This window comes from Rhinatrema bivittatum, chromosome 1 (assembly GCF_901001135.1).
Source record: "Rhinatrema bivittatum chromosome 1, aRhiBiv1.1, whole genome shotgun sequence".
Classification (NCBI taxonomy): Eukaryota; Metazoa; Chordata; class Amphibia; order Gymnophiona; family Rhinatrematidae; genus Rhinatrema; species Rhinatrema bivittatum.
This window is the reverse complement of record NC_042615.1, coordinates 742115821-742143775: the sequence shown is the minus strand read 5'-3', so window position 1 is coordinate 742143775 and position 27955 is coordinate 742115821. Positions and strand designations below refer to the sequence as shown.

The following is a 27955-nucleotide window of genomic DNA, read 5'->3' as shown; positions in this document are numbered from 1 at the left end:
TAAAAACTGTTTGTGAACAGTTACTTAGTGCATGCTACATGGAAAATAAGGACAACTGAATGCCAGTACACAGGTGGACATATATCCTGGTTTTCACTTTAGTTAAGGATCCTGAATACAAAACATTGAGGAGCCATTGGTAATAACTGCTCGCCAAAATAATGAAATGTGAATAATTACAAATTTCAGGCAGTGCTCAAAATCATGTCCTATGTAAGTTTCACTATTGATAAATAAGAAAATCTTAAACACACATGCACTTTGAAACTTCATGGTTCAACTGCTTTAATATTAAAATATTGTCCATGGATTCACTTGGTAAAGAAGCATGTAACCTCTCACAACTTGCCAAAATAATAATTGTAGTTTGCACTTTGCAGCTTCTGAGTTTGAGTCCTAAATCAAGGCAGGAACCTAGAAAAAGAATTCTGAGCCTCTAAGAGTTAATTTTATATGCAAATTTTAGGATTACGAAATTCACTTAAGCAGCTCAAAAAAAAATCGAAGGGCCTTCATTTTAACTTCTTAAAAACTTCAAATAGGAAAGACGTTCTTAAAGCAGAGTGAAATCGGAGAAGGCAAGTGGAAAGAAACCGGCTTTGGCAGCCGAAGCAAAATCCACGACAGGAGCAGCCTCTCAAACCAATTATAACTCACACCTAAATGTTGTTGTTTATCAGTAACCCCCGTCCGCATTCAGACAGCCTCAGTAGGCTTTTTCAGGAGCCCGCCAGCCTCTACGGCGTTTCAGAAAGTGTCAGATGAGGCCATATTTAACTAAGCGACAGTTTATGTGAGGCGTTCATCCTGAAGACCTATTTCTGACGATCAGCACAAAAGCAGGTTTGCAGTGCGTGGCAGCCAGGCTACTGCACGCACGCCGTGTCCCTGCTCAAGGGCTTCTTCACACATGCCCTTCAGTTGCCAGGGCCAACCCCAGCCTCTCCCGGCGGAGAGAAATGTCCCCAAATCAGAGGAAGCCGGTCCGAAGCTGCTCCGGCAAAAAGGTGTTTTGTTTTGTTTTATTGCCGATGCGGCGATAGTCGTGAATAAAGTAGTTGTGGTTGGTTGCCGTGTTTGTCTACTTGACTACACAGAAATATTTGCGAGCACCGACACGAACGTCAAGCACAATATGGGTTAGGCTGCCATTCGAATGATAAAACTCCATTTATCGGAGACGGAGGTAACTCATCCCTCTGTATTACGTGTATTTTTATTTCTAGCGTGGCTATGGTCCTATTGGAATTAGCCTCAACCCGGCCTTATAAACTGCACTTCGAGAATCGGTTTCATCACCTTACCTTGCTCTGAGCTTGCAACACGGAACTGACAGCGACACTCCGGGCCCAATTAATGCTCGATAAGGGGACGCGTTTGCTTAATGAGCGGAGAAGGGCACAGGCCGCCATCTTCAAAGCGCAGAGTGGGGAATTTAGCGGAGGGATGGATGGAGATGGGAAGGAGCCGGTGCGCCCGCGGATGAGCAGTACAGAGAGAGGGAGGGAGGGAGGATGGGCGCGCGCGGGGCTGGGCCGGCAGTTGCTCGTCGCCCCGACGCCTTTAACCCTTGCCGGTACGCGCCGCCTCGGCCCCGGTACGCGCACGCCGACACGGGCAGGCAGCGGGTCCTCACTTTCGTTTTATTCCATTTGTATTTTATTGATTATACATACCACGATCCTTCCTAAGGGGTAGGGGAGGCAGCCAATCCGTAAACATTTAAAGTGGCACCTAAGCCCTTGGGTTTGTGTTGTTTATGTGAAAATGAAAGCGCTCTTCAGTTGTTTTACCGTGCACACAGAATATTGAAAGTAAGTACACAGTTTTACTTTTTTGACGTTACGGAGTTACGGTTGCTATTTTTTCAACTAAGCATTTCACCCCATCGCCGCACACTGGAAGAACATTTTTAGTGCATCTGGCCTTACAATAAATATTGTGAGGCAGTGAGCTGCTGCTAACTCGCATGCTGAGAGATGTTTGAGACGGAAAAGAACTGGCTTGCGGGTTCAAGTAAGGACGGCAGGTCCCTCCCGATGGATGGATGGCCAAAGCCGAGCAGACCTCCCCCCGCGAACGCAGGGTACCACCACCTCGGTCGCTCGGCACAGCCACACTTTCTGCTGCTGCTACCGGTTCTCTCTCCCCTCTCCCTCCCCCAGTGCGCGCGCGCGCACATTTACTTTGCCATTATGCTTTTCGAGTTTTAAGGCGAGCTGTACTTTAGCAAACGTCTCTAGACCAGAAATATAGATTATTTTTTTTCTTCTCCGAAGTCCATCGCTCCTCAGCTTGCCCTACTACCTGTTTCTAAGTCTAGACCCCCCTCCCTCCTCTGGTGCTGAGTGACTCTCCCGCTCTCGGTGGCTAAGGTGGTAATTATTGGTAATAGGATTTCAGTTGTTGGTTGAGGCACCAATGTACTACAAAAGAAGGAGCAGAAGAAAGAAAACTCACCTTTCAGCCGGGTCTCCTTTTAGGAAGAGTGGCTTGGAATCCACCCAGCCAGTCTTCCAGGGATAGAGAGTCTGGTAAAGGCAGAAGTCTACACTTCAGATTAAATCAAATTATTATTAATGCTTGGAATCAGAGGTAAACAGAACTGTATTTAACACCACTGTTGTGTTTCAGTGGCAAGAAAGAGAATAACATTCACAGTTTGAGTAAACAGTAATTAACTCAGTATTTATGTGTATTTCTTATAGGTTTTTCCCAGCACCCATTCTGAATAGACCCCAATCAGATAAGTATCTAGAATGAGGTAACAAATTGCAGTATGATTTACCAATTTTGCTAGATATTAGCAATAATCTGTATTATTAAATAGTTTGATTCTTTGTGGGTTGATTTCTTTTACAGTGATCCCAAATAATGGAAGAAAACTAAGGACGTAAGTATGAGCTTTCTTGTTTGTTTATGTGACTTTGCTCTGTAAAGTTTTTGTTTTGTTTTTTGGTTTTTTTTCCTTCTCTCTCTTTCTGGCTATATTCTTTGTACTGCTCTCTTCACCCTTCTGCTGTATCTGGCATATGAGCTAAAGTCCTCATGCCTGGTGAGCACAGCTTGAGTGGCCAAAGGCCTGATGATGGAGGTCCTGGATGCAGCAATCTTCATTAGGGTCTTTGGCTTCTGGATACCAGAGTGTGTCCTGTCTTTAAATAAAAAAAATAATAATTTGTGCGCTACCTACATTGGCCCCGGTGATTTTCTGCAAATGTTACAGTCTTGCTATATGTGGTCTCTGCCAGCTAGTTGAACTGTAATACTCTGTGAAAAAAAACAAAATAATCGATAATGCCCTATCTAGGATGTTACAGAGGGAATAGGTCTTCGAAGTATATACACAACACTCTCTCTCACTCTCAGATATTTTTTTCTCTACATATAAACTGTAATGTGTTTGAGGAGTATAATTGATATTTCATCCCTTTGTTAAAGTGTTGTGATATTTTGTTTGTTTTAAAGTGAAAAATATCACCAATGACAATGATGTTCTGGTTCCACTTTTTAACAGTAGATCACACAGTCTTTAAGAACTATCCCCTGCGCAGTCAATACTTTGACTCAGATGCACCACCTTAACTCTAATGTCCCTTTTACACATATGGATCCTCTCACTCACCAGAAACTGTGCAGATTCTGGTAACTATTATTCTCTCCCTCTCTTTTTCTGTCTCTTCTTCTGAATATCAAGAGGGGAAAGTCTCTCTCTTTCTCGCTCACTCTGAGTAATAGAAATGATCAAGGCAATACAGAAACAGCAATGGGACTCAGGCAGGTGACTTTTTTTTTTTTTTTGCCATTAATCTATAGTATTGGATATGGCATTAGTGTAAACAGCCAGTTATAAAAAAAAAAAAAAGACTGTACTGGGAAACTGAATTTCAAATTAATTAACTTTGCTTTAGAGATGTGAAATTCTTTCAACCTCACATGAACTGAGGTTCTGTCACACAACAGTTATCTAGCTGAGTAAAAGACTGCTGCACAGAACTTTTAAAGGTATCTGTCACTATCCTGAAATCTTACATTGGAAACTGGTAATTTCATTAACATACAGTCACTAAAGTTACCAATCATACCATACCATTCACTCCTTGATCTACCTAAGGTTATTCCCTCCTGTGTTTTTACTACTTTTTAGATACTTAGGGCTGTCTCTGGAGAGATTCAGAGGAGAAACACCTCTGCCCTCAACTGTGTCCTATCACACACTGACTGGCTGGATTCTAAGTGAAATGCCTTGAAAGATCCTTACACTGCTGATGACAACAGCGCAGATAGTCCGTAGCTATCCTTTGGAGAGAGTTTTAATACATCTTTCTTTATATTGATATTCTGTTAGACTCTGTTAGGAAAATTTGGATGTAAGTAATATGTAAAAGGATTAGATTAATTAGCTGGGTACTCAGGTGTATCTGTGATGAACAGCGTGACAGTAGTGACTGTCTCATAAGCAAACCTACAAGACTGACAGCTGGCAAACACACCCTGAAGTGGGACAGACTGGAGCTTCACCTACACCAGTTGTCTCCCCTCAAAGTTGAGTCCTTGGGTTCTGGCGGCCAGCAGGGCTTAGGTCAGTCCCTAGAGTGGTGGAGTGAGCAAGACTCCAGAGACACACACTGAGGTCAGGACAGGCAGCAGACTGGACAGATTGGGAACAGACCAATGGTCGAGGCAGGCAGCAGATAAGCCTAGACAGGATACAAAACAAAAGGTCAGGTCCAGGTGTCAGTCCAGCGTAGTGAGGTCCAAGAGATCAGACTAAGGACAGATGAAGACGCACAGGAGACACTGGATAAACAACTGAGGGTCCTGCTAGGGCTGGAAACCTCCACAGGAGCATCACAGGACTTCAAGGCAGGACAGAGAGGATATTCTGCCTAGACCAGCCACCTCCCCCGCAGGTTGAGCCCTTGGATTCTGGCAGCTGGCAGGACTTAGACTGAAGCTGGGACCAAGGTGAAGGCTGGAACTTAGGGGTAATGCAGGGCTGGAGACCAGGACTCGATACTGAGGCAGTGCAGGACTGGAGGCAGGGGCTGGATACAAGACAATACAGGGCTACAGACATACCGGGGACTGCCCCAGGCAGGGCATAACAAGACCAGACAAGGACAGAGCTAAACAAGGCAGACTAGGGCAGGATTTAGAAAGGCAGATAAGGGTAGGAGCAGACAAGGACAACACAAAAAGAAGCCCGAAGGCAGTGAGGCAGGAGGCCCAAATACCACTAAGTAAGGTAAGGCTTGAGTAGGGTAATAGCAGGCCTGGAGGCCACAAGGTAAGGCCTAGTTAGGCCATAGAACAGAATGTAAGGTAACAGAAGGCCCAGAGGCCATAAGGCTATGCAAGGCAGAGGTAGAAGAGCCAGAGGCAACAGGACTAAGTAAGATGGAGCTGGAAGGCCCAGAGGCCATGAAGCAAGACAATGCAGAACAGGGCCAAGCAAGGAGCTGAGAAGACTTGATGACAAGGCTTCAGGTGTACCAAGAGGCAGAGCTAAATAGGCCAAGCCCTGCTGACTCATTAGTCCATGGAGACTATGGCTGGAACAAGAGCAAGTGTAGCTCCATGGGGGCCTCTGGTGGCTGGCAGGCTGGATAATAACAGGGGCTGGGCAAGGCAAGGCTGGAACACAGGAACAATCAGAAATTCTGAAACATAGGGACAACCAGAAACGCAGGAGCAACACAAACTGCTGTAGGCAGGAGACACTTTGCTGAGACGAAGTAATGCTGTGGGACCTTTGCTTAAATAGCCTGGTCAGGCTGAAATCAGGAGGCGCCATTCAGTGTTTTGTGCCGCCGGGCCTATATATTCTGTGCACGTGCACCTAAGGGGAGGCAACAGCCTGGCTAGGATGGCAGCATCAGCGGCGGTTGGTGGCATGCAGCCACAGCGCCATTCTGCTGTGAAAGGAGGCCTCCAGCAGCATTGGGCAGCAGCTGGCGTGAGTGCAGCAGCTTGCGGAGCAGTCCCATGATCTGCCAAAAGTAATAGTACTCCCTCTAGGCTTGGGTTTCCTGGGGAATCTCTGGTGGAAGTCCCACAATAGTTATGGGGCTTGGAGGTTAGAAGCTGACTCCAAGAAATTTTCTTCGGGGCTGTAGTTCTTCTAGGAGATTAAGTACTGGATTTGGTTCCTGACTCTCCTAGAATCCAGGGCCTTCTCAACTTTGTATTGGGTGTCCTCTTCAGCTGTGATTTCGGTGAGTTTGAGGGATGGTCTGGCTGGCCAGGATAGGATGGCTGGTTTCAGCAAGGATATATGGAAGACATTGTGAATCTAAAGAGTTAGGGGAAACTTTAGTTTATCCTGGCGTTGGTTTACATAGGCCTGTAGGAAGGCATTGAGGCTGATTTGTTCACTCAGTTTGTCCATTGCTCTGAGGATGATAGGCTGAAGAAAAATTCAAGGTAATCCCAAACTTCTTGCACAGGCATTTCCAGAAGTGGGCTGTAAACTGCACATCTTGGTCCAAGAGGATGTAGAGAGGGGAGCACATGCAGACAGAAGATGTGCTGAATGAAGAGATTGGCCAGTTCAGATGCAGGCCAGAAAAAGGGTGTAAAATGGGCCATCTTGAAAAACGATCCCCCACCAGCTATATAATGGTGTTGCCACTTGAGGGGGTAAGGTCAGTGATAAAATCAGTGGCCAAGTGGATCCAGGGTTTCTTGGGGGCTGGCAGCAGCTGTAACATTCCCCAAGGTCGAGCTCGAGAACTCTTGTTATGGCACATGTGGGGTAGGATTCTACATATCATTTAGGTCTTCATCTGAAGCCACCAGTATTTATTTATTTAACAGCTTTTATATACCGGTATTAGTAGGCACATCATATCGGTTTACATCAACAAAAAGTTGGAAATTACATAGAACAGGGATGGGGCAGTGGATATTACAGTTATAAGGCAAGGCTGAAGGGAAAGCAGAGAATAACTGTGTGGTTACAGATTAGAATGAATTTGAGTAACCTTCTGAAACTAATGAACCTATTAACATATTAATGACATGTTATACATGAACACCAATCGAGTGGGGAGGAAAGTATAAGGGTTGGAGCTTAGGGACGTGGGATAGTGGCCGGGTGGAATAATGAATGGGTCTAGTCTGGGTATGCGAGATGGAAGAGCCATGTTTTTAGCTTTTTTCTGAATTTGTAGGGGCATGGCTCAAGGCGGAGGTTAGTGGGTAGCGCATTCCAACGCGCTGGGTCAGCAATAGATATGGCGCATTCTCTTGTAGATGTGAGATGGGATGTGCAGGGTGCCTTTAAGGTTTGCTCTGGTTGGGCGGAAGGATTGTGTGGTTTGGAAAGGTTATTTTTGTAAATGGATTTATGAATTATAGTGAGGGTTTTGAATAGTATTGAGAGGGAATAGGGAGCCAATGTAGGTCCTTTAGGAGGGGGGGGGGGGGGTCATGTGGTCGAATTTGCGAGCATTCATGATGATTCTAGCAGTGGCGTTTTGAAGCATTTGGAGGGGCTTGATTGTGGTGAGAGGAAGGCCCAAATACAGGGAGTTGCAATAGTCCAATTTGGATGAGAGGGTGACCTGGATGACTGTTCTGAGATCATGGTTGTGGAGTAAAGGTTTAAGTTTTTTTTATGACATTGAGCTTATAGAAGCCTTCTTTAGGACAGAATTGATGTGGGGTTTTTTTTAGGTTCAATTGTTGATCTATAAGAACGCCAAGGTTTCGTATTTGTTGCTGTGCCATAAAGGGTTTAGGGACTGGGTCGTTGGAAGTATTTAGCTTGCGTGTTTGGTGGTTGTGAATAAGAAGCAGTTCGGTCTTAGTTGTGTTAAGGGCGAGGTGGAGGTTGGTGAGTAGGGAATTGATAGAGTTAAGGCATTTCTCCCAAAATTTTAGCATTATGGGGATGGATTCTTGTATGGGTATTATGATTTGCACATCATCTGCGTAGATGTAGAATTTTAGGCCTAGGTCCGATAGTAGCTGGCAGAGGGGCAGGAGGTAAATATTAAATAGGGTGGATGAGAAGGAGGATCCTTGGGGGACACCTTGGGTGAGGTTGAAGGCTGTGGATTTGGCGTTGCCTAGTTTAACAGAGAATTGTCTGTGTGCCAGGTAGGATTGGAACCAGAGGAGGGCTGTGCCTGTGATGCCAATGTCAGGCAGGAAATGAGTAGATTATGGCTTATTGTGTCAAAGGCTGAGGAGATGTCGAGGAAGGCAATGATATATTTATTTTATTTAACATTTTTTATATACCGTCGCTCAAAAGCCATCGAAACGGTTCACAACAAGTAAAATTAAAACATCATATATAGTAAAATTAACATACAAAATAAAACTTAAAAACTATCCCTCTCTTACATAAAATTACTATTATACCTAAAATATTCCTAAAACATATCTAAAATCCTAATATACTCTTTAAAAAAAACATAGTTCTGAACATATCCTACATCTTTCCAATATCCTCCTTTAGAGGGTCAGGCATGTCTAAAATTTATATCTACTTCTATTAAGAGTGGAATCTTTGTATTATCTCATAAAGCATTACAGGCTGTTACTATTTTCTAAAACATAGGAAACAACTTTGGTCTCAATATATTGAATTAAACTGTGTAGGCCTTGGTAAAGAACCAGGTCTTAAGCTCCCACTTGAACTTTTTAAAGTTTGATTCCAACCTCAATGTAGCTGGGAGCGAGTTCCAAATTCCCGGACCAGCCAGAGATAATGATAGCTGTGTCCTCGATCTAGGCCAATGAGGAGGGTGTCAGTGAGGGAGAGTAAGAGTGTTTCCATGCTCAGGGTTTTACGAAAGCCGAATTGAGAGGGGTGGAGAATGATGTTGTCTTTCAGGAAGTCCATGAGTTGGGAGTTAACCACCTTTTCCATGATTTTGGCGATGAAGGGAAGGTGAGAGATGGGACGGTAGTTGGTGGGGTCTGAGGGGTCTAGATTAGGTTTTGAGAAGGGGGGTTTGACCACGACGTGCTTAAGGGAGGCGGGGACTGTGCCGCCCAGTCGGCCCCGCTTGAGGCTGGCTGGGAGGTGCCCATCTTCTTTGCTTCGGCCGCCGCCAGCCTCGATTTTAATTTATTCGGCCCCCGCCAGCCTTCGGGGGCCGGCTGTCTCCGGTGGAGGCCGAAGAAATTAAAATCAAGCCGGCGGAGGCCGAAGCAAAGAAGATGGGCACCTCCCAGCCAGCCTCAAGCTGGGGCTGGCTGGGAGGCGCCCATCTTCTTTGCTTCGGCCTCCGCCGGCCTCGATTTTAATTTCTCCAGCGGGGGCTGGCTGGGAGGTTCCCATCTTCATTTCTTCGGCCCGCGCGCCGCTGGCTCACCTGGCTGATCTTCTTTTCTTCGGCCCCCGCCGGCCTCGATTTGTATTTCTTCGGCCCCTGCCGGCTTGGCGAAGGCGTTGAGGCTGGGGCTGGGCTGAAGAAGAGCCACGCGGTTGAGACCATGTGACCAGGTAGACCGGCCCACCGGGGGATGCCTGATCCCCCGATAGGTCAATCCGCCCCTGACCATTACTATAAATCTCTCATAACAAAACAAAAAAAAAGACGATCTGCCAGTATTCAACAACACTTACATCTGGGCTTAAAATACTAATTTCTTTTTTTATTTAAATAGCTTTTTGGCGCCCCCTTAGACCCGGCGCCCGGGGCGGCCGCCCACCCCTCGCTATGCCACTGACCAGACTACATAGGGAAGAATGTCAGTGTAAAGATTTCACATTCTCTGGCTCCATGTACTGATAGGAGGGACAAATCCTACAAGTCTGGACTGGTCTGGCAGAACTCAATGAAAAGAAATTAGCAGGTGAAATTCTAATTTCACCATTTCCCTCTCAACCTCAGTTTAGTGAAATTGAGAGGATAAAGCTCCATAATTAACATAGGCCATATGGTCTCTTTCTGCCATAATGTTTCTATCTAGTCTGCCCATCCACACCAACTTGTCAGCCTTATAATCCCTACCACCCCATCAGAGAATTACTTCTTGTAGAACTGATGGCATCATATAATAGATAAGGATAGCCATGATCTTAATTTTTAACCATCTGATATCACCCAGAAATTAAAAAAACAAAAAAAAAATACAAATTTATAGGATTTATTTAGTCACATTGTTGAAAGAGAACCAAATCAAAACCGCTTCTTTAAAGTAAAAAAAAAAGTACAAAATTTGATGTGAAAATATTCAGAAAGTATGCAAACTAAGCTAACATGCACAATAGTATGAGTGGAAAATATAAGTAAAAAATTGCAATTGCAATGACAAACAGGCTTGTGCCATCAACAAATCACAGAAAGTTCATTTTCTAGAACATTTCAAATTACATTTGCAAACCAACACATGTTTTGGGTAGGAATCAATGACCTGTATCAGGGGAGTTTATTCTTGGACAGCAAAGGAGGGAAATGTGTCTGTGAAACATTGTAAAGGCATTTTTTCTCAATTCAGAGGAAATTATTGCAAAAAATAGATCTTATGTAGCTAGAAATAATTCTCCTGTTAGACTAATGATACAAGGAAGGAGAGGGTTTTTTTTTTTTGCAAAGTAAATTTTCTGGATTCCTAGAAGAAACAGTGCTAGAGGCTAGGAGATGCTTTTCTAGGCAGCAAGAGGTCGTCACACCAGATGAGTGTCAGAAATAGAGATATGAGGTTAATCTATTTATTTTATATTCACAGTATCCTCTTCTATCCAGTAGTGTGTGTGGTTTTTTTCTTGTAATTACCGTGGCTATATTTTGTTTGGTTATGAACTGAGCAGAAAAAGGTTAATAGTGTTTCAAAATGTATCTGTTCAGTGTGAAAGCTCTTTAGCTCCCATTAGAATGGGAGAAGGCTTCATTCTCTGTAGCATCTTCTGTTCTCACCTAGCCATGTGAGATATATTTACATTTCTGGAGATTCTAGCCTATGTTTTAGTATGATTGAATTTTCTCTCTTTATGTATGTTACATCTGGATTCCCCTGTATGGCTGGGAATGGGAGCTCATATCCTATTCATTTAGTTTAAGTTAGAAAACCAGAGAAGGAGGGTGCACAGGGGAACTTGTCAGACCAGTATGTCAAAGCCAGTTGGTATATGTTACCTGATAAGTGTCTGTTCTGAATATCCTCTGTAAAAGGTGGAGAGCAGGGAGGGGGATGTGGGTGATTTGGCCTTTGTGTTGATGCTTGTCCTTTCCTGTCAGCAGTCAGAGAGGAAGGGTTGAGGGAAGACAAAGCTGCTATTTTCTCCCCCCTGCCCCTCCCCCTTTCATTGTAAAACTTCTAAAGATTTCTACCTGGTAAATGTCAGCTCAAAATTTGACTGGGACAAAGGCCAGCTCTAGGGCAAATAGTTTCCTTGGTGAAAATTGTAGATGGTGCCCTCTTGCCAGATATTTGCTCCCTTCCCTCTTCCTCCAGGCTTTCCCTCCCCCTTCTCCCTCTCTCTATAAGTCCAGGTCTTCTCTCTCCTCCCTTCCCTCCACAAGCATTCTCCCTCTCCTTTCCTATTTCTATCCATTTTCTCTTCCTCCTTCCAGGCATTATGTCCTCCCCTCCATGCATTTTATCCCTCTCCCTCCTCCAGATATTGTCTTCCCCTCCTTCTCCCTCCAGGCATTCTGCCCCCTTCCCCATCTCTCCATTACCTCCTTTCTCTCCCTCCAGGCACTCTTCCACTTCTCCAAACTCCCCTCCAGTCTGATTTTATTTATTTAAAAAATATATTACCCACTCATATCCACGGTTCAAAAAAAACAAGTTAAAACATAGATAAGGCAAGGGATACCACATAAAAAAAATTCATAGAACAGCATGGAAAAATAACCTGAAAGAATATCTATATATATATACCATGCTCATAGACACAAACCTGCTTAAAAATGACATCTTTAACAACTGTCTGCAGGAGATCTGATTTAAGCTCATCTAGTCAAATTTCAAAAATGACCCTCCTGCTAGTTGCTAATCTCAAAGGCTTGTTGAAATAATGTATTCTCTTCTCCCTTCTACAGCCATTTTCTTTTTTCTCCCTCTCCTTCCAGACATTCTCCCCATCTTCTCCTTTCTCTCGCTATCCATTCCCCCCCCCCCCCCCTCCTCACTTGCTCTCCCTCCCTCTAGGCACTCCATCTCCCTTTCCCCATTCCCCTCCCTACATGAATTCTATCCTGGTTCTCTTGTACACATTTACTTATCTCCACCCTAACACTGCCAAATCTATGAATTTATTTCACAAACTTTACATAACACAAATAGAGCTGTTTATAATATAGAATTTAGACATGCCACCTGTGATATGTTTCTAAACTTGATCTATAAAACATGTGCTATAGCACAACACTGCAAATATTGCACCAGCCCCTAGAACACCAATATACCTCTTACTAGGAAAATAGAATGTCATACCTTTACAGATAACCACACAGAAACTAAACACTAGTAAAATACCTCACCTCTGTCAAACATGCAGAACACAGACAGACCTTAACCAAATACAGAATAAAGGACCAAAAATTATAGAAATCCCAGAAATCAGCTTTGCATACAGTGTAACACAGGAGAAAGAGAAACAGAAATGCAGTTCCTCCTGTATTGTAAAATACAAAGATACAAAATCCCCAAAGCTGACCTAGTCCAGTCACTAAACTTAACATAGAAAATATTTTCTATCTTTATTGTCTGGGCAGTTAATTTTTTTCTAATTGCATTAGTCTGTCTTTTTTCTTTCAGTGGCTTTCTCTTTTTTTCCATTTTCCTTTTCCACAGTATCTTCCATATTTTGTTTCTTCTTTCTCCTGAGGAGACAGAGGTACTATTTAACCAACTGGGGTTCAGGGGTCCAGACCCAGGATCCAGAGAGTATTTGGTATGGAGACTGGACTGAAAAACTATTCAAAGCAGAAGACTTAACTGAAGCAAAGTTTGAAAGCTTGTACAAGGACTGAGACTGGTCCTGATTGACGGACAAGGGTTCTTTGGCAGGAGGACAACACAATTCAGAATTCACATAGGAACAGGATGTACACTGAAGCGGCAAAACCGGCACCTCAGACGAGGTGGTATGATGTGAAGAGGGCAGAGACAAAGATGAAATGATACAATGTTCTTGGCAGGATGATCCCATTGGTCAATCTGTAAGGAATTCCAGTCAATACATGGTTGAAGAAGATTCAGCCAGGGTAGTCCAAGTACAAGACAGCTGGATGCTTTAGATAGTACATAGAACGGAATGTTCTCTTGGTGGGACCCAATCTGCATCATGATGGGCGAGGAAGCTGTAGTCACATGACCAGGGAGGGGTTTTCTGTCAATGGATGAAATGACACAGGGGGTAGTTAAGCTGGTAGTAGAGCAACCACATTGACGTAGCAGTGATTCTTGAATAAAGTTGGCCCCAGCTCTGGAATCTACTAAAATTTAGGTTTGAACAGAGTGTTTTCCATAGGTAAGTCACAATAGAACTGTTAGTAGCAGAGAGGAAGCAGAATGCTGCAAGGCTGCCTTCCTGATGAGACAGCTGTTTTATAGAGTTTTCTGGTCTCAGGGGGCACTGATGGACAAAATAATCTTGTGCGGCATAGTAGAGACAAAGACTTTGCAATCTTCGCCTTTGTTTCTCATCAAACAAAAGTCAGGTATTACCCAATTGCATGGGTTCTTTGAAGGCAGCCACCTTTGGTGTTTCCAAGATGGAAGGGCTGCCTTGAAGCGCCAGCTGTGATATGTCTTGCTCAATTATAGCATCTCGGTAACAGAAACCTAGAAACATAACAGCACAAAAATACCATATAGGCCATCTAGTCTGCCCATCCATCCAATTTATCTAGCCCTTACAAGTTCCTCAGAGATCCCCTTGAATTCAGATACTGTTTTTGCCACCACCACCTCCACTGGGAGGCCATTGCATGCATCTTCTACCCTCTCTATAAAGAAATATTTCCTAAGATTACTCTTGAGTCTATCCCTTCAATCTCATCCCAAGACCCCTTGTTCTAAAACCTTTCCATTGAAAGAGGCTAGCCTTCTGTGCATAGAAACCTTTGAGATATTTAAATATCTCAATCATATCTCCTCTATCTCACCTTTCCTTTAAGGTATACATGTTTAGATCTTTAAGTCTATCCTCATAATGCTTTAGAACAAATACCATTGATCATTTTATTAGTCTCTGGACTGACTCCAACCAGTTTATATACTTTTGAAGGTGCAGTCTCCAGAAATGTACACAGGCTTCCAAATGTGATCTCACTAGAGTCCTATACAGGAGCAATATCACCTCCCTTTTTCTGGTGACCATTCATCTCCCTGTGCAGCCAAGAAACTTTCTGGCTTTTGCCATTGATTTATCCACCAGTTTGTCCACCTTAAGGTCATCAGATGCAATCACCCCCAGATCCTGATCTTTTTTGTGCTTAGAATTTACCCTCCAATATTGTATCTTTCTCTTGGGTTTTTACAGCCTATGAGGGAGTGTACAGAAAACTCCATCAGACTTAAAGGGCTGGGTACAGCTGTCTTGCCCAGTCCTCCTTAAAGTTGAGACCCACAGGGAATCCTGGGTGAAGGAAAGAACCCTTCACCAGAGTATAAGACCTCAGGGCCTAGAAGGGTTAGAAAGACACGAGAAGCAGGAAAAGACATACCATATGCCAGAATCTGTTGTGTGTAAAGGTGAGTTACACTAAATATTTTTTAGATCTGAAGTTAAGGTGAACTGCATTAAATGTTTTGAGACTTGAAGTTAAGTTGTGCTGCCCTTTTTGTTTTTCACTGTAAATAAAGTGCACTTAAGGAATAGCCAGAGTCCTCATCTTTTTTTCCTCTGGCTGTTCCCAAGCCATTACACTCGAGTTACCACACAGCCTAAATGCATTACTCTGTATTTTTTAACATTAAATCTTAGCTGCAAGTCTCTATACCATTCCTCAAGCTTTACTAGATCCCTCCTTATGTTTCCACACTTTCCTGGCTTTCTACCCTGATGCAAAAATCAGCAAAAGGCAAACCTTTCTTGATAATCCTTCCATTATGTTGATCACAAAAATGTTGAAAAAATCCGGTCCCAGGACTTATCTCTGAAGCACACCATTACTCTCCTCAGCGTAACACCCCCTCCACAGAGTAAACTCCATTTACCACTACCCTTTGTCGCCTCCCACTCAGTTTCTAACCCAGTCAGTCACTCTAGTAGGTTCCATACCAAGGGTGCTCAATTTATTTATGTCTTAGTGTTTGGGTAATTGCCAGGTTCTTGTGGCCTGGTTTTGGCCTCTGTTGGAAACAGGATGCTGGGCTTGATGGACCCTTGGTCTGACCCAGCATGGCAATTTCTTATGTTCTTATAAAGGCCTTACTGAAATCCAAGTACACTACATCTAGCGCTCTCCCTTGATCCAACTCTCTGGCCTCCATACCTGGGAACTGTTGATTTCCAGTGACGGGGAGGGTGCGAGGAACCGGATGTGCACAAACTTACTCTCATACACACACAAATATACTCACATGTTCATGATCACTTTCACACACACACACACACACACACACATATGCTCATTCTTGCATGCTAACTCTCATTTCTCATTTTCTAACACATTCCATATGCTCACTTATACCTTTGCTCCTCTCATTTTCCCACATACGCACTGTCAGACATGCGTCCCCCTGGGGGGAAATACCCCAACTGCAACCGCCCCGGGAGGGGTGATGCAGCCACCATGTACCATTCTGGGAGGGAGCACCCAAACCCCGTTCAACCTGGGAGGGATAAACACAGCCCACCAGCAAAGCATCAATGTAGATGGGAACCTACCTGCCTTAGATGTCGCTGACCCCATGGGTGGGATCCATTATACAGAACCTGTCCTAGTTAACAATCTAGGCAATGGTGCTGCAGCTGGAGCTGGAGTCCCAACCACAGAGGAAGGAACCCCCAAAGTAGGGGGCAGAAGGAAAGATAAAGTAAAAGTCTTTGCCAGTGCAACCTCCGGGGATGAACCCGTGCATCCCCCCCCCCCCCCCACTCGCACTGATGAAAATGTTTGCCATCCCCTATGAAGGATAGCTGTATCGCATTTACTATGTGGCAGGGGAGGCAAGGTGCTACAACTGTAGGGGAATAGGACATTCCCAAAAAGTATGTCTTGTAGCCAAGAACACAGCTAAAGTTAACCCCTCAACGGCTGCAGAGACTCCATTGGCCCCTCACCAGCAAGTCTTGAGCCCCTCTGAACATGGTCCTAAGGAAAGGGCTGCCCCCCAGTTAGCCCAGGGTTGGAGGAAGGGCCCCAGCCCCAACCCCTGAAAGAACAGTAAGCACCCGGCGACAACAGCAGAAAGAGAAAGCCGCTTTGACCAGCTCTGTCATTGCAGAGGTAATCGTCTCTGATTCCCTCCCCTCCTCGGCTGAAAAGTCGGGATGCCAGATAGAAGATTCCACATGCAAAATTGTGAAGAAGGGAAAGAAAACTGTGGAGAGGAAACAAAAAGTAAACATGTCCACGGCCCTGACTAAGAAAGTCCCTCCTGCCTCACGTGACACCTCAGAAACCACTCCAAAGGTTGAGGAGAAAGAGGTAGCTCCAATGGAAGACTCACCCTCTGGTGATGGGAAATCCAGCCCTGATGCAACACTGCCGCCTGCAAGGGGACAAGCCACTCAAATTATCCGAACAGAGGAAAGGAAAGAACCATGTGAGGCCGAAGAGGAAGCGGAAGGAAAAACCCCTGCCAAGAGACTTAAAAGCACCTTGACTGGGGGAATACATAATATAAGAAGTCATGAGCTCCTCAAATCCCCTGACACTGATCCTTCTACTGCTGAGAAAGTGAGCCTCGGCAAGAGGTAAAAGAGAGGATTGGAGAAAGAACAGGCAAAAATACCGAAAGGCAGTAGGAAGCCCGAATGGTGGCAGAAAAGGAAAGTAGTAGCGCAACTCTAACAACGGGGGTGGCCCAGCTAGAATGGGACTTCTGATATCTCCATTGTTATTGCTTCTGGGATGGGGAGAGGAGTTACCTCCAGAAATAGATTTCACAGCTCTCCTACTTACGCATAACTCAGGAACAGTAACACCGAACATCCACTAACAGAATTCTCAGGGGCTAATTCTCCCACTCTCCTCCCTCCACCACTGGCCGTATTGCAAGACTTTATTGCGGCAGCCGGGGAGGAGGAGGGGACCCCCTTGAGGACAATGCCTAGAAAAGGCAGGGAGCTGGGCTCTATTCTGGGGCTTACCCCTGGAATCCCTGACCCAAGTAGGGGGGAGGGGAGTCTGACACAACTGAGAAAAGAAAAGGGCAATACAGCAATTGGGGATGAGATGCCCATCATAGAGGCAGATACCCCAACCTTTTTTCCACCAGGGACCGGTGACCTTTGACACGGTATCAGAGGAGGCACTGACCGGAACAACACAGCCAGACCCAGGGGGAGAGCACACAGAAGACCAATGCGAGCAACAGAGCAATCTCATAGAGCCCACAGAGCGTAGGCTTTCCCCATACTCTTCTGAGGAAGAGCTCCCTGCTCTGGACACCCCAGAAAGTACTGGGAGTAAAGTGAACTCACGCCGTTTAATCCTCTTCCACAAGCTGAACCGCTTTTTGCGGGAGCATACTGGAAAGAACACTAGAGTGGACAAGGCTCTTGAGAGGTGGCTTGACATGGACCAGCTTTGCAGTTCTGCATAGTAGACCATCTCAAAAAGAGCAAACCAATGGGCTCTTGGGACACTGAGAGCCCAAAGGTTTTATTTTCAACTGGCGGTTCTCCCTTGAGACTCACCAGTACTACAAAAACAAATTCCTGACAGAGGAAGGCTCTGACTATCAGCACCCAATGGCTGCAGGGACAGTCTCCGCAAGAGCTGGGTGCTCTCCTTTCTTTGGAGGGGAGGGTACTCCATAAGCCTCCTGCAGGAGACCCACTCCCAGAGAGTGAACCCAACTGGCTCCTGGAGTGGCATGGCAGGGCATTTTGTTAATACTCAAAATAATGATCCAGATAATACCAGACATTTGTGTACTCAACAAAAAATATTAATAGTCTGGCTGGAAATGGATTGTATATGTTTGAACTGGGGAAACCTCATAAAGTGCCTAAATTGGGCTATATGGATATGCCCAATGGCTACTAACGAGACTCTAACTCCAACTTAGTGGTTGTTAGAGAAAAGTTATTTATAATCATTGGAAAACCCCAGAATGTACAAGTTGCTCAATCTATTATTCTGATGGCTAACTTGATAGTCCAGTGCTGACAGCGGTATGAATACATCGCGCATTCTAAGAGAGAAAAAGCACTCTGACCAAGAAGATATAATCACTGCGACATTTTCAGCGTCAGCACAGCACTCAATGTGAAGGAGCAAATTTTGCCATCACCTAAAGAGCACATTTTCACAGCTGAGTCATAGAGGTATATTCCATGCTTAAGAGTCACTCCCTGATGAAGAGGATTTACTCGAAACACTGCACTGTCGGGATTACAATACTTATTGCATGAAGTTATGTATACAATATCTTGGCGTCATAACTGTGAGTCTTTTATGGTATAACATTTAATTTTTGTATACCACCACAGCTGACTCGCACTGGACTATCAAATTAGCCATCAGAATAATAGATTGAGCAACTTGTACATTCTGGGGTTTTCCAATGATTATAAATAACTTTTCTCTAACAACCACTAAGTTGGAGCTAGAGTCTCGTTAGTAGCCATTGGGCATATCCATATAGCCCAATTTAGGCACTTTATGAGGTTTCCCCAGTTCAAACATATACAATCTATTTCCAGCCAGACCATTAATATTTTTTGTTGAGGGCATTTTGTTAGCCATTCCGGACATGCCAGGGGAGTGGCCACCCTGCTTGCAGAGTCCCTGTGGGCCGATGTGCTGGGAGTCCGATCTGTCATGCCAGGCCAGATGCTACACTTGCGGATCAGGGTTGAAGGCTGCATGATCCATTTGATCAATGTGCACGTCCCGACCTATGGGCCTGCAAGGTTGGTATTCTTTCGCCGTTTGTCAGCCCTACTGGAAACCTTGAAGGCGAGGGAGGAGGTGGTGCTTGTTGCATCAATGAAGACACATCAGGCAGGATTCGTGGTGAAGCGTGTCCCCGGGAAGGTCACCTCTCCTCCTCCTTCCCCGGGGCCCCTTTTATTGTACATAATTCCATAGCATAGCATGCATGCAGATTTGTTATCACATCATTGGTTCTTTGCAAATACATATATCATTCATTGGCTGTTACAGCGTCATACCATAAATGTCCTTCCTGGCCTTTATGCTGACTTCGTGTAAGCTGGCAGGCCGGGAGGGGAAAAGGTCATAAACTGGACATTGAAGCAGTTTAAGATGTGTTGAACTAGCTGACTAAGTGCAAGAGGAAGTAGGCAGAGAGCAGTTTCGGGTTGCTACAGTTTGAGATCTATTCCTGGTGCAGGCATGTCTCGTGCAAGTAGCTTTTCAGACAGATTTCCTGTCTCAGTTAGTGGCAGGATAAAGCTTACACAATTCTGCTGCCTTGAGTGCAGGCCCAAGAAAGGGTAAGTTGGATGTGTTGATAGAGTTTAACCCCTGACATACTCTTTCAGCTATCAGGAGCCAAGCTCACAATCCCACAGTGCTCGGGGTGATTTTAACAGCATCCTCGAGGATCTCGATCGAAGTGGTCGAGAGAAATATGCCGCCTCTGCCACATGTTTGGGGGAAATGGTCTTCCACTTCTCCCTGGCTGATGTCTGGCGGCTACATCACCTGGATGATTCCACCTCTGCCACCATTGTCCAAGTGCTGGAGGGACGAATCAGCCGCTCTTGGATTGACTGGTTCTACATCATGGGCTACTTAAAGTCACGGGCCCTTTTGAGTGCCATTGAGGTGGCGCCCTTCTCGGATCACCACCTGGTGTCCATGAAGGTGAGGCTTGACTCGGCCGGGCCTCGAGCCACCCACTGGCATTTCAACAATTTCTTATTGGAGGAGGAGGATCTCGTGGTGGCAGTCCGAAAGTTCTGGGTGGAATGGCTCATCTTTAGGGTGAACTTTGCTTCACGAAGTCAGTGATGGGACATGGGGAAAGTCCATCTCAAACGGCTCAGTCAAGACTATGCCAGGGGTGTCAACAGGGAGCGAAGCCGAGATATCGAGCTTGAAGCAGAGCTCTCTGTTATGGATCAGTTTCCTCTCATCTTCACCGCAATGTCTTTCAATGTTATTTCTTATGCCATCTACTAACAGGACTGGGAATCTTACATTACATTTACACAGACGATATTAAATTTGTTCTACCAATCGAGGACACAATAGAGAAAACATTAAACCTAGCTAACATGTACCTAGACATAATAAAATGATTACTAAACCAAATGGATTTTGTGATTAACATCGAAAAAACAGAATTTCTACATTTAGAATGAAAAAAAATATCAAAATCATTCAAACCCCAATAATACTCAAACAACCAGAAAATTGACCTAGCTGAAAAAATACGGAACCTTGGAATAATAATGGACCCAGAAATCAATCTTAAACACACATTGCTAAAAGTAAAAGAAGGCTATGCAAAACTCATGATCCTCAGAAAACTAAAACTTTTACTAACACCTACTGATTTCAGAACAGTACTTCAGGTGCTGGTTTTCTCCAGTACTGACTACTGTAATGCACTTTTTACTAGGACTCCCAAATACAACATTAAGGCCACTTCAAAACACAGCAGCTAGAATACTAACCGGAAAGAGGAGGAGGGACCACATAACTGAAACTCTAGTGGAATTACATTGATTATCTATTGAGCACAGAATAAAATTCAAAGCCTTATGTACCATACATAAACTAATACATGATGAAAAAGCTGACTGGCTAAACCCGGCACTACGAATACACGTCCCACACAGAAACCTTTACTCAGCAAACAAAGCACTCTTAACCATTCCTTCAGTAAAGACAGCGAGAATAACCCAAATGAGAGAGAGGGCCTTATCTTTAGCAGGCCCCACACTTTGGAACACAATGCCTCTAGAGATCAGATTGTAAAGAGATCTCAAAACATTTAAGAAAAGTTTAAAAACATGGCTTTTTAAACAAGCATTTTTAAAAGAGACCGGAGAATAGAAAATATACAGGATGAGGCAAAAGAGCACCAGCATACAGCACTATTCTCAGAAATGTGCATTATAATAGCCCAACAATTCTATTTCCCAATAAATGTAAGTGTAAAACACAGAGAATATGAATTTTACCTTGGAATAGTACCTTACTGGTACAACTGGTCATGACCTTTGTCACGAAACAATTGACTGTCTTATAATGATATATTGTAACCGAACCTTTTGTGGCACCTGTTAGAATGTACTATAGTACGCACTCACCTACCTTAATTTATGTGCCTACATGTAAACCGTTGCGATGGTATATAACTTAGCGACGGTATAGAAAAGATTTTAAATAAATACATAAATTAAGCCGCAAAGTTCTTTAAACTCATTGCTGAGATAAACCCGATGCCATGGCGTTTCGGCAGCTGTCCTGCCGCCTGCATCAGGGGAACTTTTTTAAAGCAACTTCAGATTCCAACCGGCTCGTTGGTGCAGTAACATGTACAGCTACTCACTCCCAAGCAACGGGATATCACTCTGGCCACTGGCTCTCAAAAGAGTTCTCTTTATACGAATCTAAAGATAAATAATGTCATTTATAAATAAATGCAAATTTACCTCCTCCTCCTTCCTACATCAAAAAGTGCCCCACATACACACTTATCCAGAACACACCCAGTCCTTTTTCATTCACTGTTTTTTGCAGCTGTGAGCCTAGCTGCTAAATTTCAGCTTTAATAAGCCCAAATCCCACCCACTCCCACCCCTCACTTTGTGACATCACTGATGCACTGTTTCCCTAACCATCTCTCGTATATCATTCCTCACCCATCCCCTTATCTAAACCATTCACCCAATTTATATAGGACCTTGATACAAATCTGGAGTCACGGCATTATTCTGTCCTGTCTCTCATTGCCCATTTCCCCTATCAGTTTCTCTTTTACAGTCAAAACGAAACTGCCATCAGAGCTGGCTGAAACCTATCCATTCTTCTTTTACAGTCAAAATGGAACTGCCATCGAAACTAGTTGAAACCCAAGAACATCTTTACCTAGTTGAAACATTTAAACAGTGCCAATATCCCCTGAAGAAGGACAGGTAGTCTGAAACAAGTACATGTCGGGATGTCTAGTGATTGATCAACAACAGAAGGGTGAAAGCATTTATTCTTTCATGAGACTCAATTCTACAGTGTTTAACAGCATTTGACAAGAGGATGAAGGTATTCATTCCCGTTTGAACTGTAAGTTTTCAACCTGCATTAGGAAGTTGGTCGTACCATTAAGAGCATTAAGAGTAAAGCGAAGAGCAAAGTGACGTTTAAGGAAGGTTATAATTTTAGAAAACACACTTATTTTTTGGGACTTTTACTTAAGAAAAATTGAAAAAAAATGACATTCACGGAGGTGGTTGGAAGTTAATGATTATATTCATCAAGAGGTGCTGAGTCACCTATATAAACATATGAAACTTTCAACTTACCCCCCAAAAAATGTAAACATAAAATCAATAAGAGAAAATTGTATTTGAAAATTTCTCACAGTGATTGTTCTTTTTGATTTATTGTATCTTAAAAGTTAGCCAGCTAACATTATCCAGCTGACTGTAGGACAGCTCTTTGGCCCAACCAGACTTAGCTGCTCTGGCCAACTCAATTCCTCTCAGTTACGCCCCTGAATCATCCTTAATTTTCTCTGGCTAAATTCTAGCTGGCTAGGCTAAGAGCCCAAATATTCATTTAGGGGTCGATTTTCAAAGACACACTCGTGCGACTATGTGTCCATGTGCGGTTCCCGGCACGCGCACATGGACGCAGTGATTTTATAACATGTGCACGTCACTGCACACATGTTATAAAAATACAATTCCCATGCATACATGCGCACTCAATTTTCATATTGGCACACGCATGTGCGGGCAGATCTATTCCAATTAAAGAGAGGACTGGGAGGGAACTTTCCTATCCCCCTACCTTACCTTCCTCCCTTTCCCACTCTCCTCTCCTCCCCGACCCCTAAACCTACCATAACTAACCTCTTTTTTTTTTTAATTTTCAAACTTATCTGCTCCTTTGAGCAGTAGTAAGTTCCATGCACTGGCTGGCTGCTGGCATGCGCTTTTCTGGGACAGAGCCTAATAGCCGCTGTCCCGCCCAGATCCTGGCCTGCTCCTTTCATAAAGCCTGGCACTTCCATGCATATCAGGAGACGTATGTGGGCGGGCTGTTGCAAAAATGCGCTTGCGCACACATGGCCTGGCCACATGCATACCTCCCAGTATTTGCGTGCGCAGGGCTATTAAAATTTGGCCTTAAGCCAGATAACTTCTGAGTTATCCGTCTGAATGCTTCTGAACATGGACCTCACTAAAACCTATTTCGCCTTGCTCCGAAAGCTGATTGGTAAATATCTAGAGCATCCTGTTCCTCTTAAAAAATCTACAAGCTGTTCGTAAAACATTCTCCAAGTTATCTAATTAGAGACTGGTCTAAAATTTTACTTTGTGTCTAGAAACAACTTTTTCAATAAAGGTCTAACTAAAGCTGCAGAGCATTGGTTAATGGCCCATCCAGTCTGCCCAGCAAGCTTTCACACTTATTTTTCTCATACTTATCTGTTACTCTGACCGCTGAGGTCAGGGCCCTTATTGGTAACTTTGGGTTCTAATTTCCTTCCGTCCCTGCCTTTGTTGTAGAGAGCAGTGCTGGAGCTGCATCAAAGTGACGTATCAAGCCTAATTGGTTAGAGGTAGTAACTGCCGCAATAAGCAAGTTACTCTCATGCTTATAAGTGATGAGTAAAAAAATATTTTCTCCTATTTGTCTTAAATGTATCAACTAGTAACTTCATTGTATGTCCCCTAGTCATTGAACTTTTTGAAAGAGTATATAACTGATTCATATTTATCCGTTCCACTCATTATCTTATAGAGCTCTATCATATTTCCCCTCAGCCATCTCTTCTCCAAACTTAAGAGCTCTAACCTCTTTATCCTTTCCTCATAGGGGAATTGTTCCATCCCCTTTATCATTTTGGTTGCCTTTCTCTCTACCTTTTCTAATTCTACTTTGTCTTTTTTGAGATGCGGTGACAGACCTGCACACAATACTCAAGGTGTGGTCGCACCATGGAGCGATATAGAGGCTTTCTGATATTCTCTGTTTTATTCTCCATTCCTTTCCTAATAATCCCGAGCTTTCTATTTGCTTTCTTGGCTGCTGCTGCACACTGAACAGAAGTTATCAACATATTTTCAACAATGACACCTAGATCCTTTTCCTGAGTGGTGACTCCTAATATGGAATCTTGCATTATGTAGCTATAATTTTGGGTTACTCTTCCCTAAGTGCATCACTTTGCACTTGTCCACATTAAATTTCCTTTGCCATTTGCATGCCCAGTCTCCCAGTTTTGCAGTGTCCTCTTGCATTTTCTCACAATCGTCTTGTGATATAACAGCTTTGAATAATTTTGTGTCATAGGCAAATTTGATCACCTCATTTGTTGTTCCCATTTCCAGGTCATTTATAAATATATTAAAAAGCAGTGGTCCTAGAACAGATCCCTAGGGCACTCCACTATTCATCTTTTTCCATTAGGAAAATTTACCAATTAGCCCTACTCTCTGTTTTCTATCTTTTAACCAGTTGGCAATCCACAATAGGACACTGCCCCTATCACCTGGCTTTTTAATTTCCTAAGTCTCTCATAACATTTATTTATTTTCCACTTTTCACAGTGCTTCAAAGTGGATTACATTCAGGTACTGTAGGTATTTCTCTATCCCCAGAGGGCTTACAATCTAAGGGGTGGATTTATCAAAATGCGGTAAGTACCGCATGCGATAGCAAAAGGGGTGTGTTTTATGCTAATATAGCATTTATCGCAATTTGTGCTAATTACCTGAGCGAAGAGTTAAGTTAGCGCAAATTGCAATACCATTTTCAGATTCTGCGATAAGTGCCAGACCTGTTGTATTTCCTTCATTCAACCACCAGGGGACCATTGTTAATGGTCCTAGACATACGGAGGGGGAGGGGGGGGGGGAAGAGAGAGAGAGAGAGCGCGCATGCCTGGTCATAATATCATGGCCCATAGGTAGGTATTTGTATCCCTATGGTAGGCCCACCTAGTAACTCAAGGTGGGGTTTAGGTAAGAGTGTAGGGGGTTAGGGGCCACTTTGACATTCTACGTGACACCTACGAACAGAACAGTGGTCTCTTGTGAAGATTTGCTGGCCTTCGGAGTGAGGAAACTCACTCCAAGATGAGATTTGGGCAATGTTCTCTCAACCTAGCTTGATGTACCCAGGTAGAGAGTCCATCAAGCTAGGTTGAGAGAACACTGCACAAATCTCATCTTGGAGTGAGTTTCCTCACTCCGAAGGCCAGCAAATCTTCACAAGAGAGCACTGTTCTGTTCGTAGGTGTCACGTAGAATATCAAAGTGGCCCCTAACCCCCTACACTAAACCCCACCTCGAGTTACTAGGTGGGCCTACCATAGGGATACAAATACCTACCTATGGGCCATGATATTATGGCCAGTCTCTCTCTCAGGCTCTGGACCCCATCAATTCACCTGAAATAGGACTTACAGGAGACATTGCAAATGGCAATGAAACCTTACCGCACAGTCACGGCAGCTATCACACAGCCTAACGCAATTGAAAGAGGTGTTGTTAAAATCAGTGTTATGGCTGTGCGATAGCTCTTCGCAAACAGGCTAACCCAGCCCACTCTCCGCCTCTAACGCCTCCTATTTTCTGAATTTGCATCGCACCATACGATATGGAGTGATCGCATGCGTTAAACACGTTTTTGCATGCGTTAAAGCTCTATCGCATGCGTTAACGGGGCTTTTCGCATGTGAAAACGCCTTATCGCATTTTGATAAATGACCCTGAGGTAATGGAGGGTAAAGTGGCTTGCTCAAGGTTACAAGGAGCAACAGCAGGACTCAAACCCTGGTCTCCTGGTTCATAGCCCATGGCTCTAACCACTAGGCTACTCCTCCGCTCATGAGGGATTTTATCAGATACTTTTTGGAAATCCAGATACACTATATCAATTGCCTCACCTTTATCCACATGTTTATTTACACCTTCAAAAAAATGTAGCAAATTTGTGTAATCTTAAGAAATATTTCTGTACAAAGAGGGTGGTGAATGCATGGAACAGCCTCACAATGGAGGTGTTGGAGGCAAAAATGTTATCTAAATTCAAGAAATCATGGTATAAATACAGGGGATCTGAGGGAATGATGGGAATTGTAAAGCTAAATTAATTGGGCAGACTAGATAGGCCATACGGATTTTCTGTCATCATGTTTCTATGTTACAGCAGTGTTATCGTGTAGCAACAGCTCAAGATAAAGTGTAGTGTGCTGAAAAAACACCTGCCGACAGTCCTTTTAAACTGGGCTACTGGCAGAGAAGTGACATCAGACAGCAACAATGGTGCCTGGCATGGACTCCTTTCAGCTGCGGATCAAAATGCAAACAAATGTCTTACAGTAGCATTATCTTGTATCCTTTTGTTTTAGTTTGTGTATTTGTGCTGTTTACCATAGGGCAGAATAAAAATCAACAACACCTTACTACTCTGAACTAGTCAATGTAAAAGCTATGAATTGCATGCTGCCTCCCCATCTCAATCAGCTCCTGGGCATGGGGGCCACACGAGGAGGGTCATGGACCACGCAAGGCCCTATGATCTCCTGGGGTTTCTGCACTGAGGGGAAAAAAATGTATTTTCAAGGTCCTTAGAGTTTTGTTCTTTCTCTGGGCTTCCAGTCACACAAAAAATACTCCACTTCAAAAAGCTGTGGTTCAAAAATAAAGTCTTTACTGAAACTGGTAAGTAGGTAACATAATCCAAAAATCTGGGAAGACCAGTAGCAATGCTCCAGTACTGTAACTCAAAGTCCAAAATAACACAGAAAACAAATTCAGTCTCTTTTTACGTTCCATGCACTCTCTTTTGTGTAGGAGCCCTTCCTCCCTGGGCCCTCCCAGTACCTCTTCGGTAAGTAGATCTTTACTGTTCCTTCTCTTCTCACTTCTTTCTCTTTGTTGAACCTCTGGCTGATTTGCTGGGTCAGTCGGCAAGCCTATGAACTTTCCCAGGCTAGGCTGTCTCTTCCGAAGTCCTCCCCAGTACGCTCATCCATCAGACTCTTTCCCTTCTTCCTTGGGCTCCTCAGATTCAGAGCTTCCACAGGAACAGTGGAACATTTGTCTTGACCAACGCTGGAATCCCTTCTGGGCTCCTCTGTCTTTCCTCCCGGTAAGTCTCAGCTACCTTTCCTGAGCAGGAACATGTCTCCAAGTACTTCCCCTGTGGGAGGGATAAAACTCACTGGCTCCACTTTATGGAGAGATGGATATCTTAAAGGACTCCAGATCTTTGAATCCTCACGCTTACTCCTTCTGACTGCATTACATGGGTGTACTGACTCACAACTCCTCCCAGTGGGAAGTGGCATATCTTCTTAACACCCCTACACTACATGGACCTCATAATAGGGGTAGGGTCTAGTTGAAATGCCTGACACACACTGAGGGTACTCAGATCAGCTGAAGCCATTGCTGCATTGTTTTTTTATTAGAGGCAGAATTGGGCACCCCATTGCATGCAGATCTAATCTTAATTGAAATCTGTACACGAATTAAATGTCTGTACAAGTTCTGAAGGGAATTTTTGGTTTTGGTTTACTAAAGTATGTTTCTGCTGTAATCTCTTAAAATACAAAAACCTAGGTTATGACTGAAGATAAAGACCATATTGCCTAACTAGTCTGCCTATTTTCCTTACCTCTTGCAATGCTGGGATCCTATTTGCTCTTC

At 43.9% G+C, this 27955-nt stretch overlaps 1 protein-coding gene and 1 long non-coding RNA gene across 3 annotated transcripts in view; one reads left to right on the top strand and one right to left on the bottom strand.

Moving 5' to 3' along the window:
• The window catches only part of OXCT1 (3-oxoacid CoA-transferase 1), a 570108-nt gene extending 568588 nt beyond the window's left edge, over positions 1-1520 (bottom strand). The window contains exon 1 of the mRNA XM_029578060.1: positions 1305-1520. Within this exon, the coding sequence (XP_029433920.1) occupies positions 1305-1412 (108 nt within the window). The 5' untranslated portion in view covers positions 1413-1520. The remainder of the gene's footprint in view (positions 1-1304) is intronic.
• A 9-nt stretch (positions 1521-1529) lies between these two features.
• Positions 1530-27128, top strand: LOC115076533. Of its 2 annotated transcripts, XR_003852787.1 has the most exons (5): positions 1530-1814; positions 2709-2764; positions 2863-2893; positions 22111-22352; positions 26451-27128. It is a non-coding gene; the product is annotated as an uncharacterized LOC115076533 (long non-coding RNA). The 2 variants fall into 2 exon arrangements; XR_003852789.1 differs by lacking the exon at positions 26451-27128 and having other exon boundaries at positions 22111-22506.
• The last annotated feature ends 827 nt before the right edge of the window (positions 27129-27955 follow it).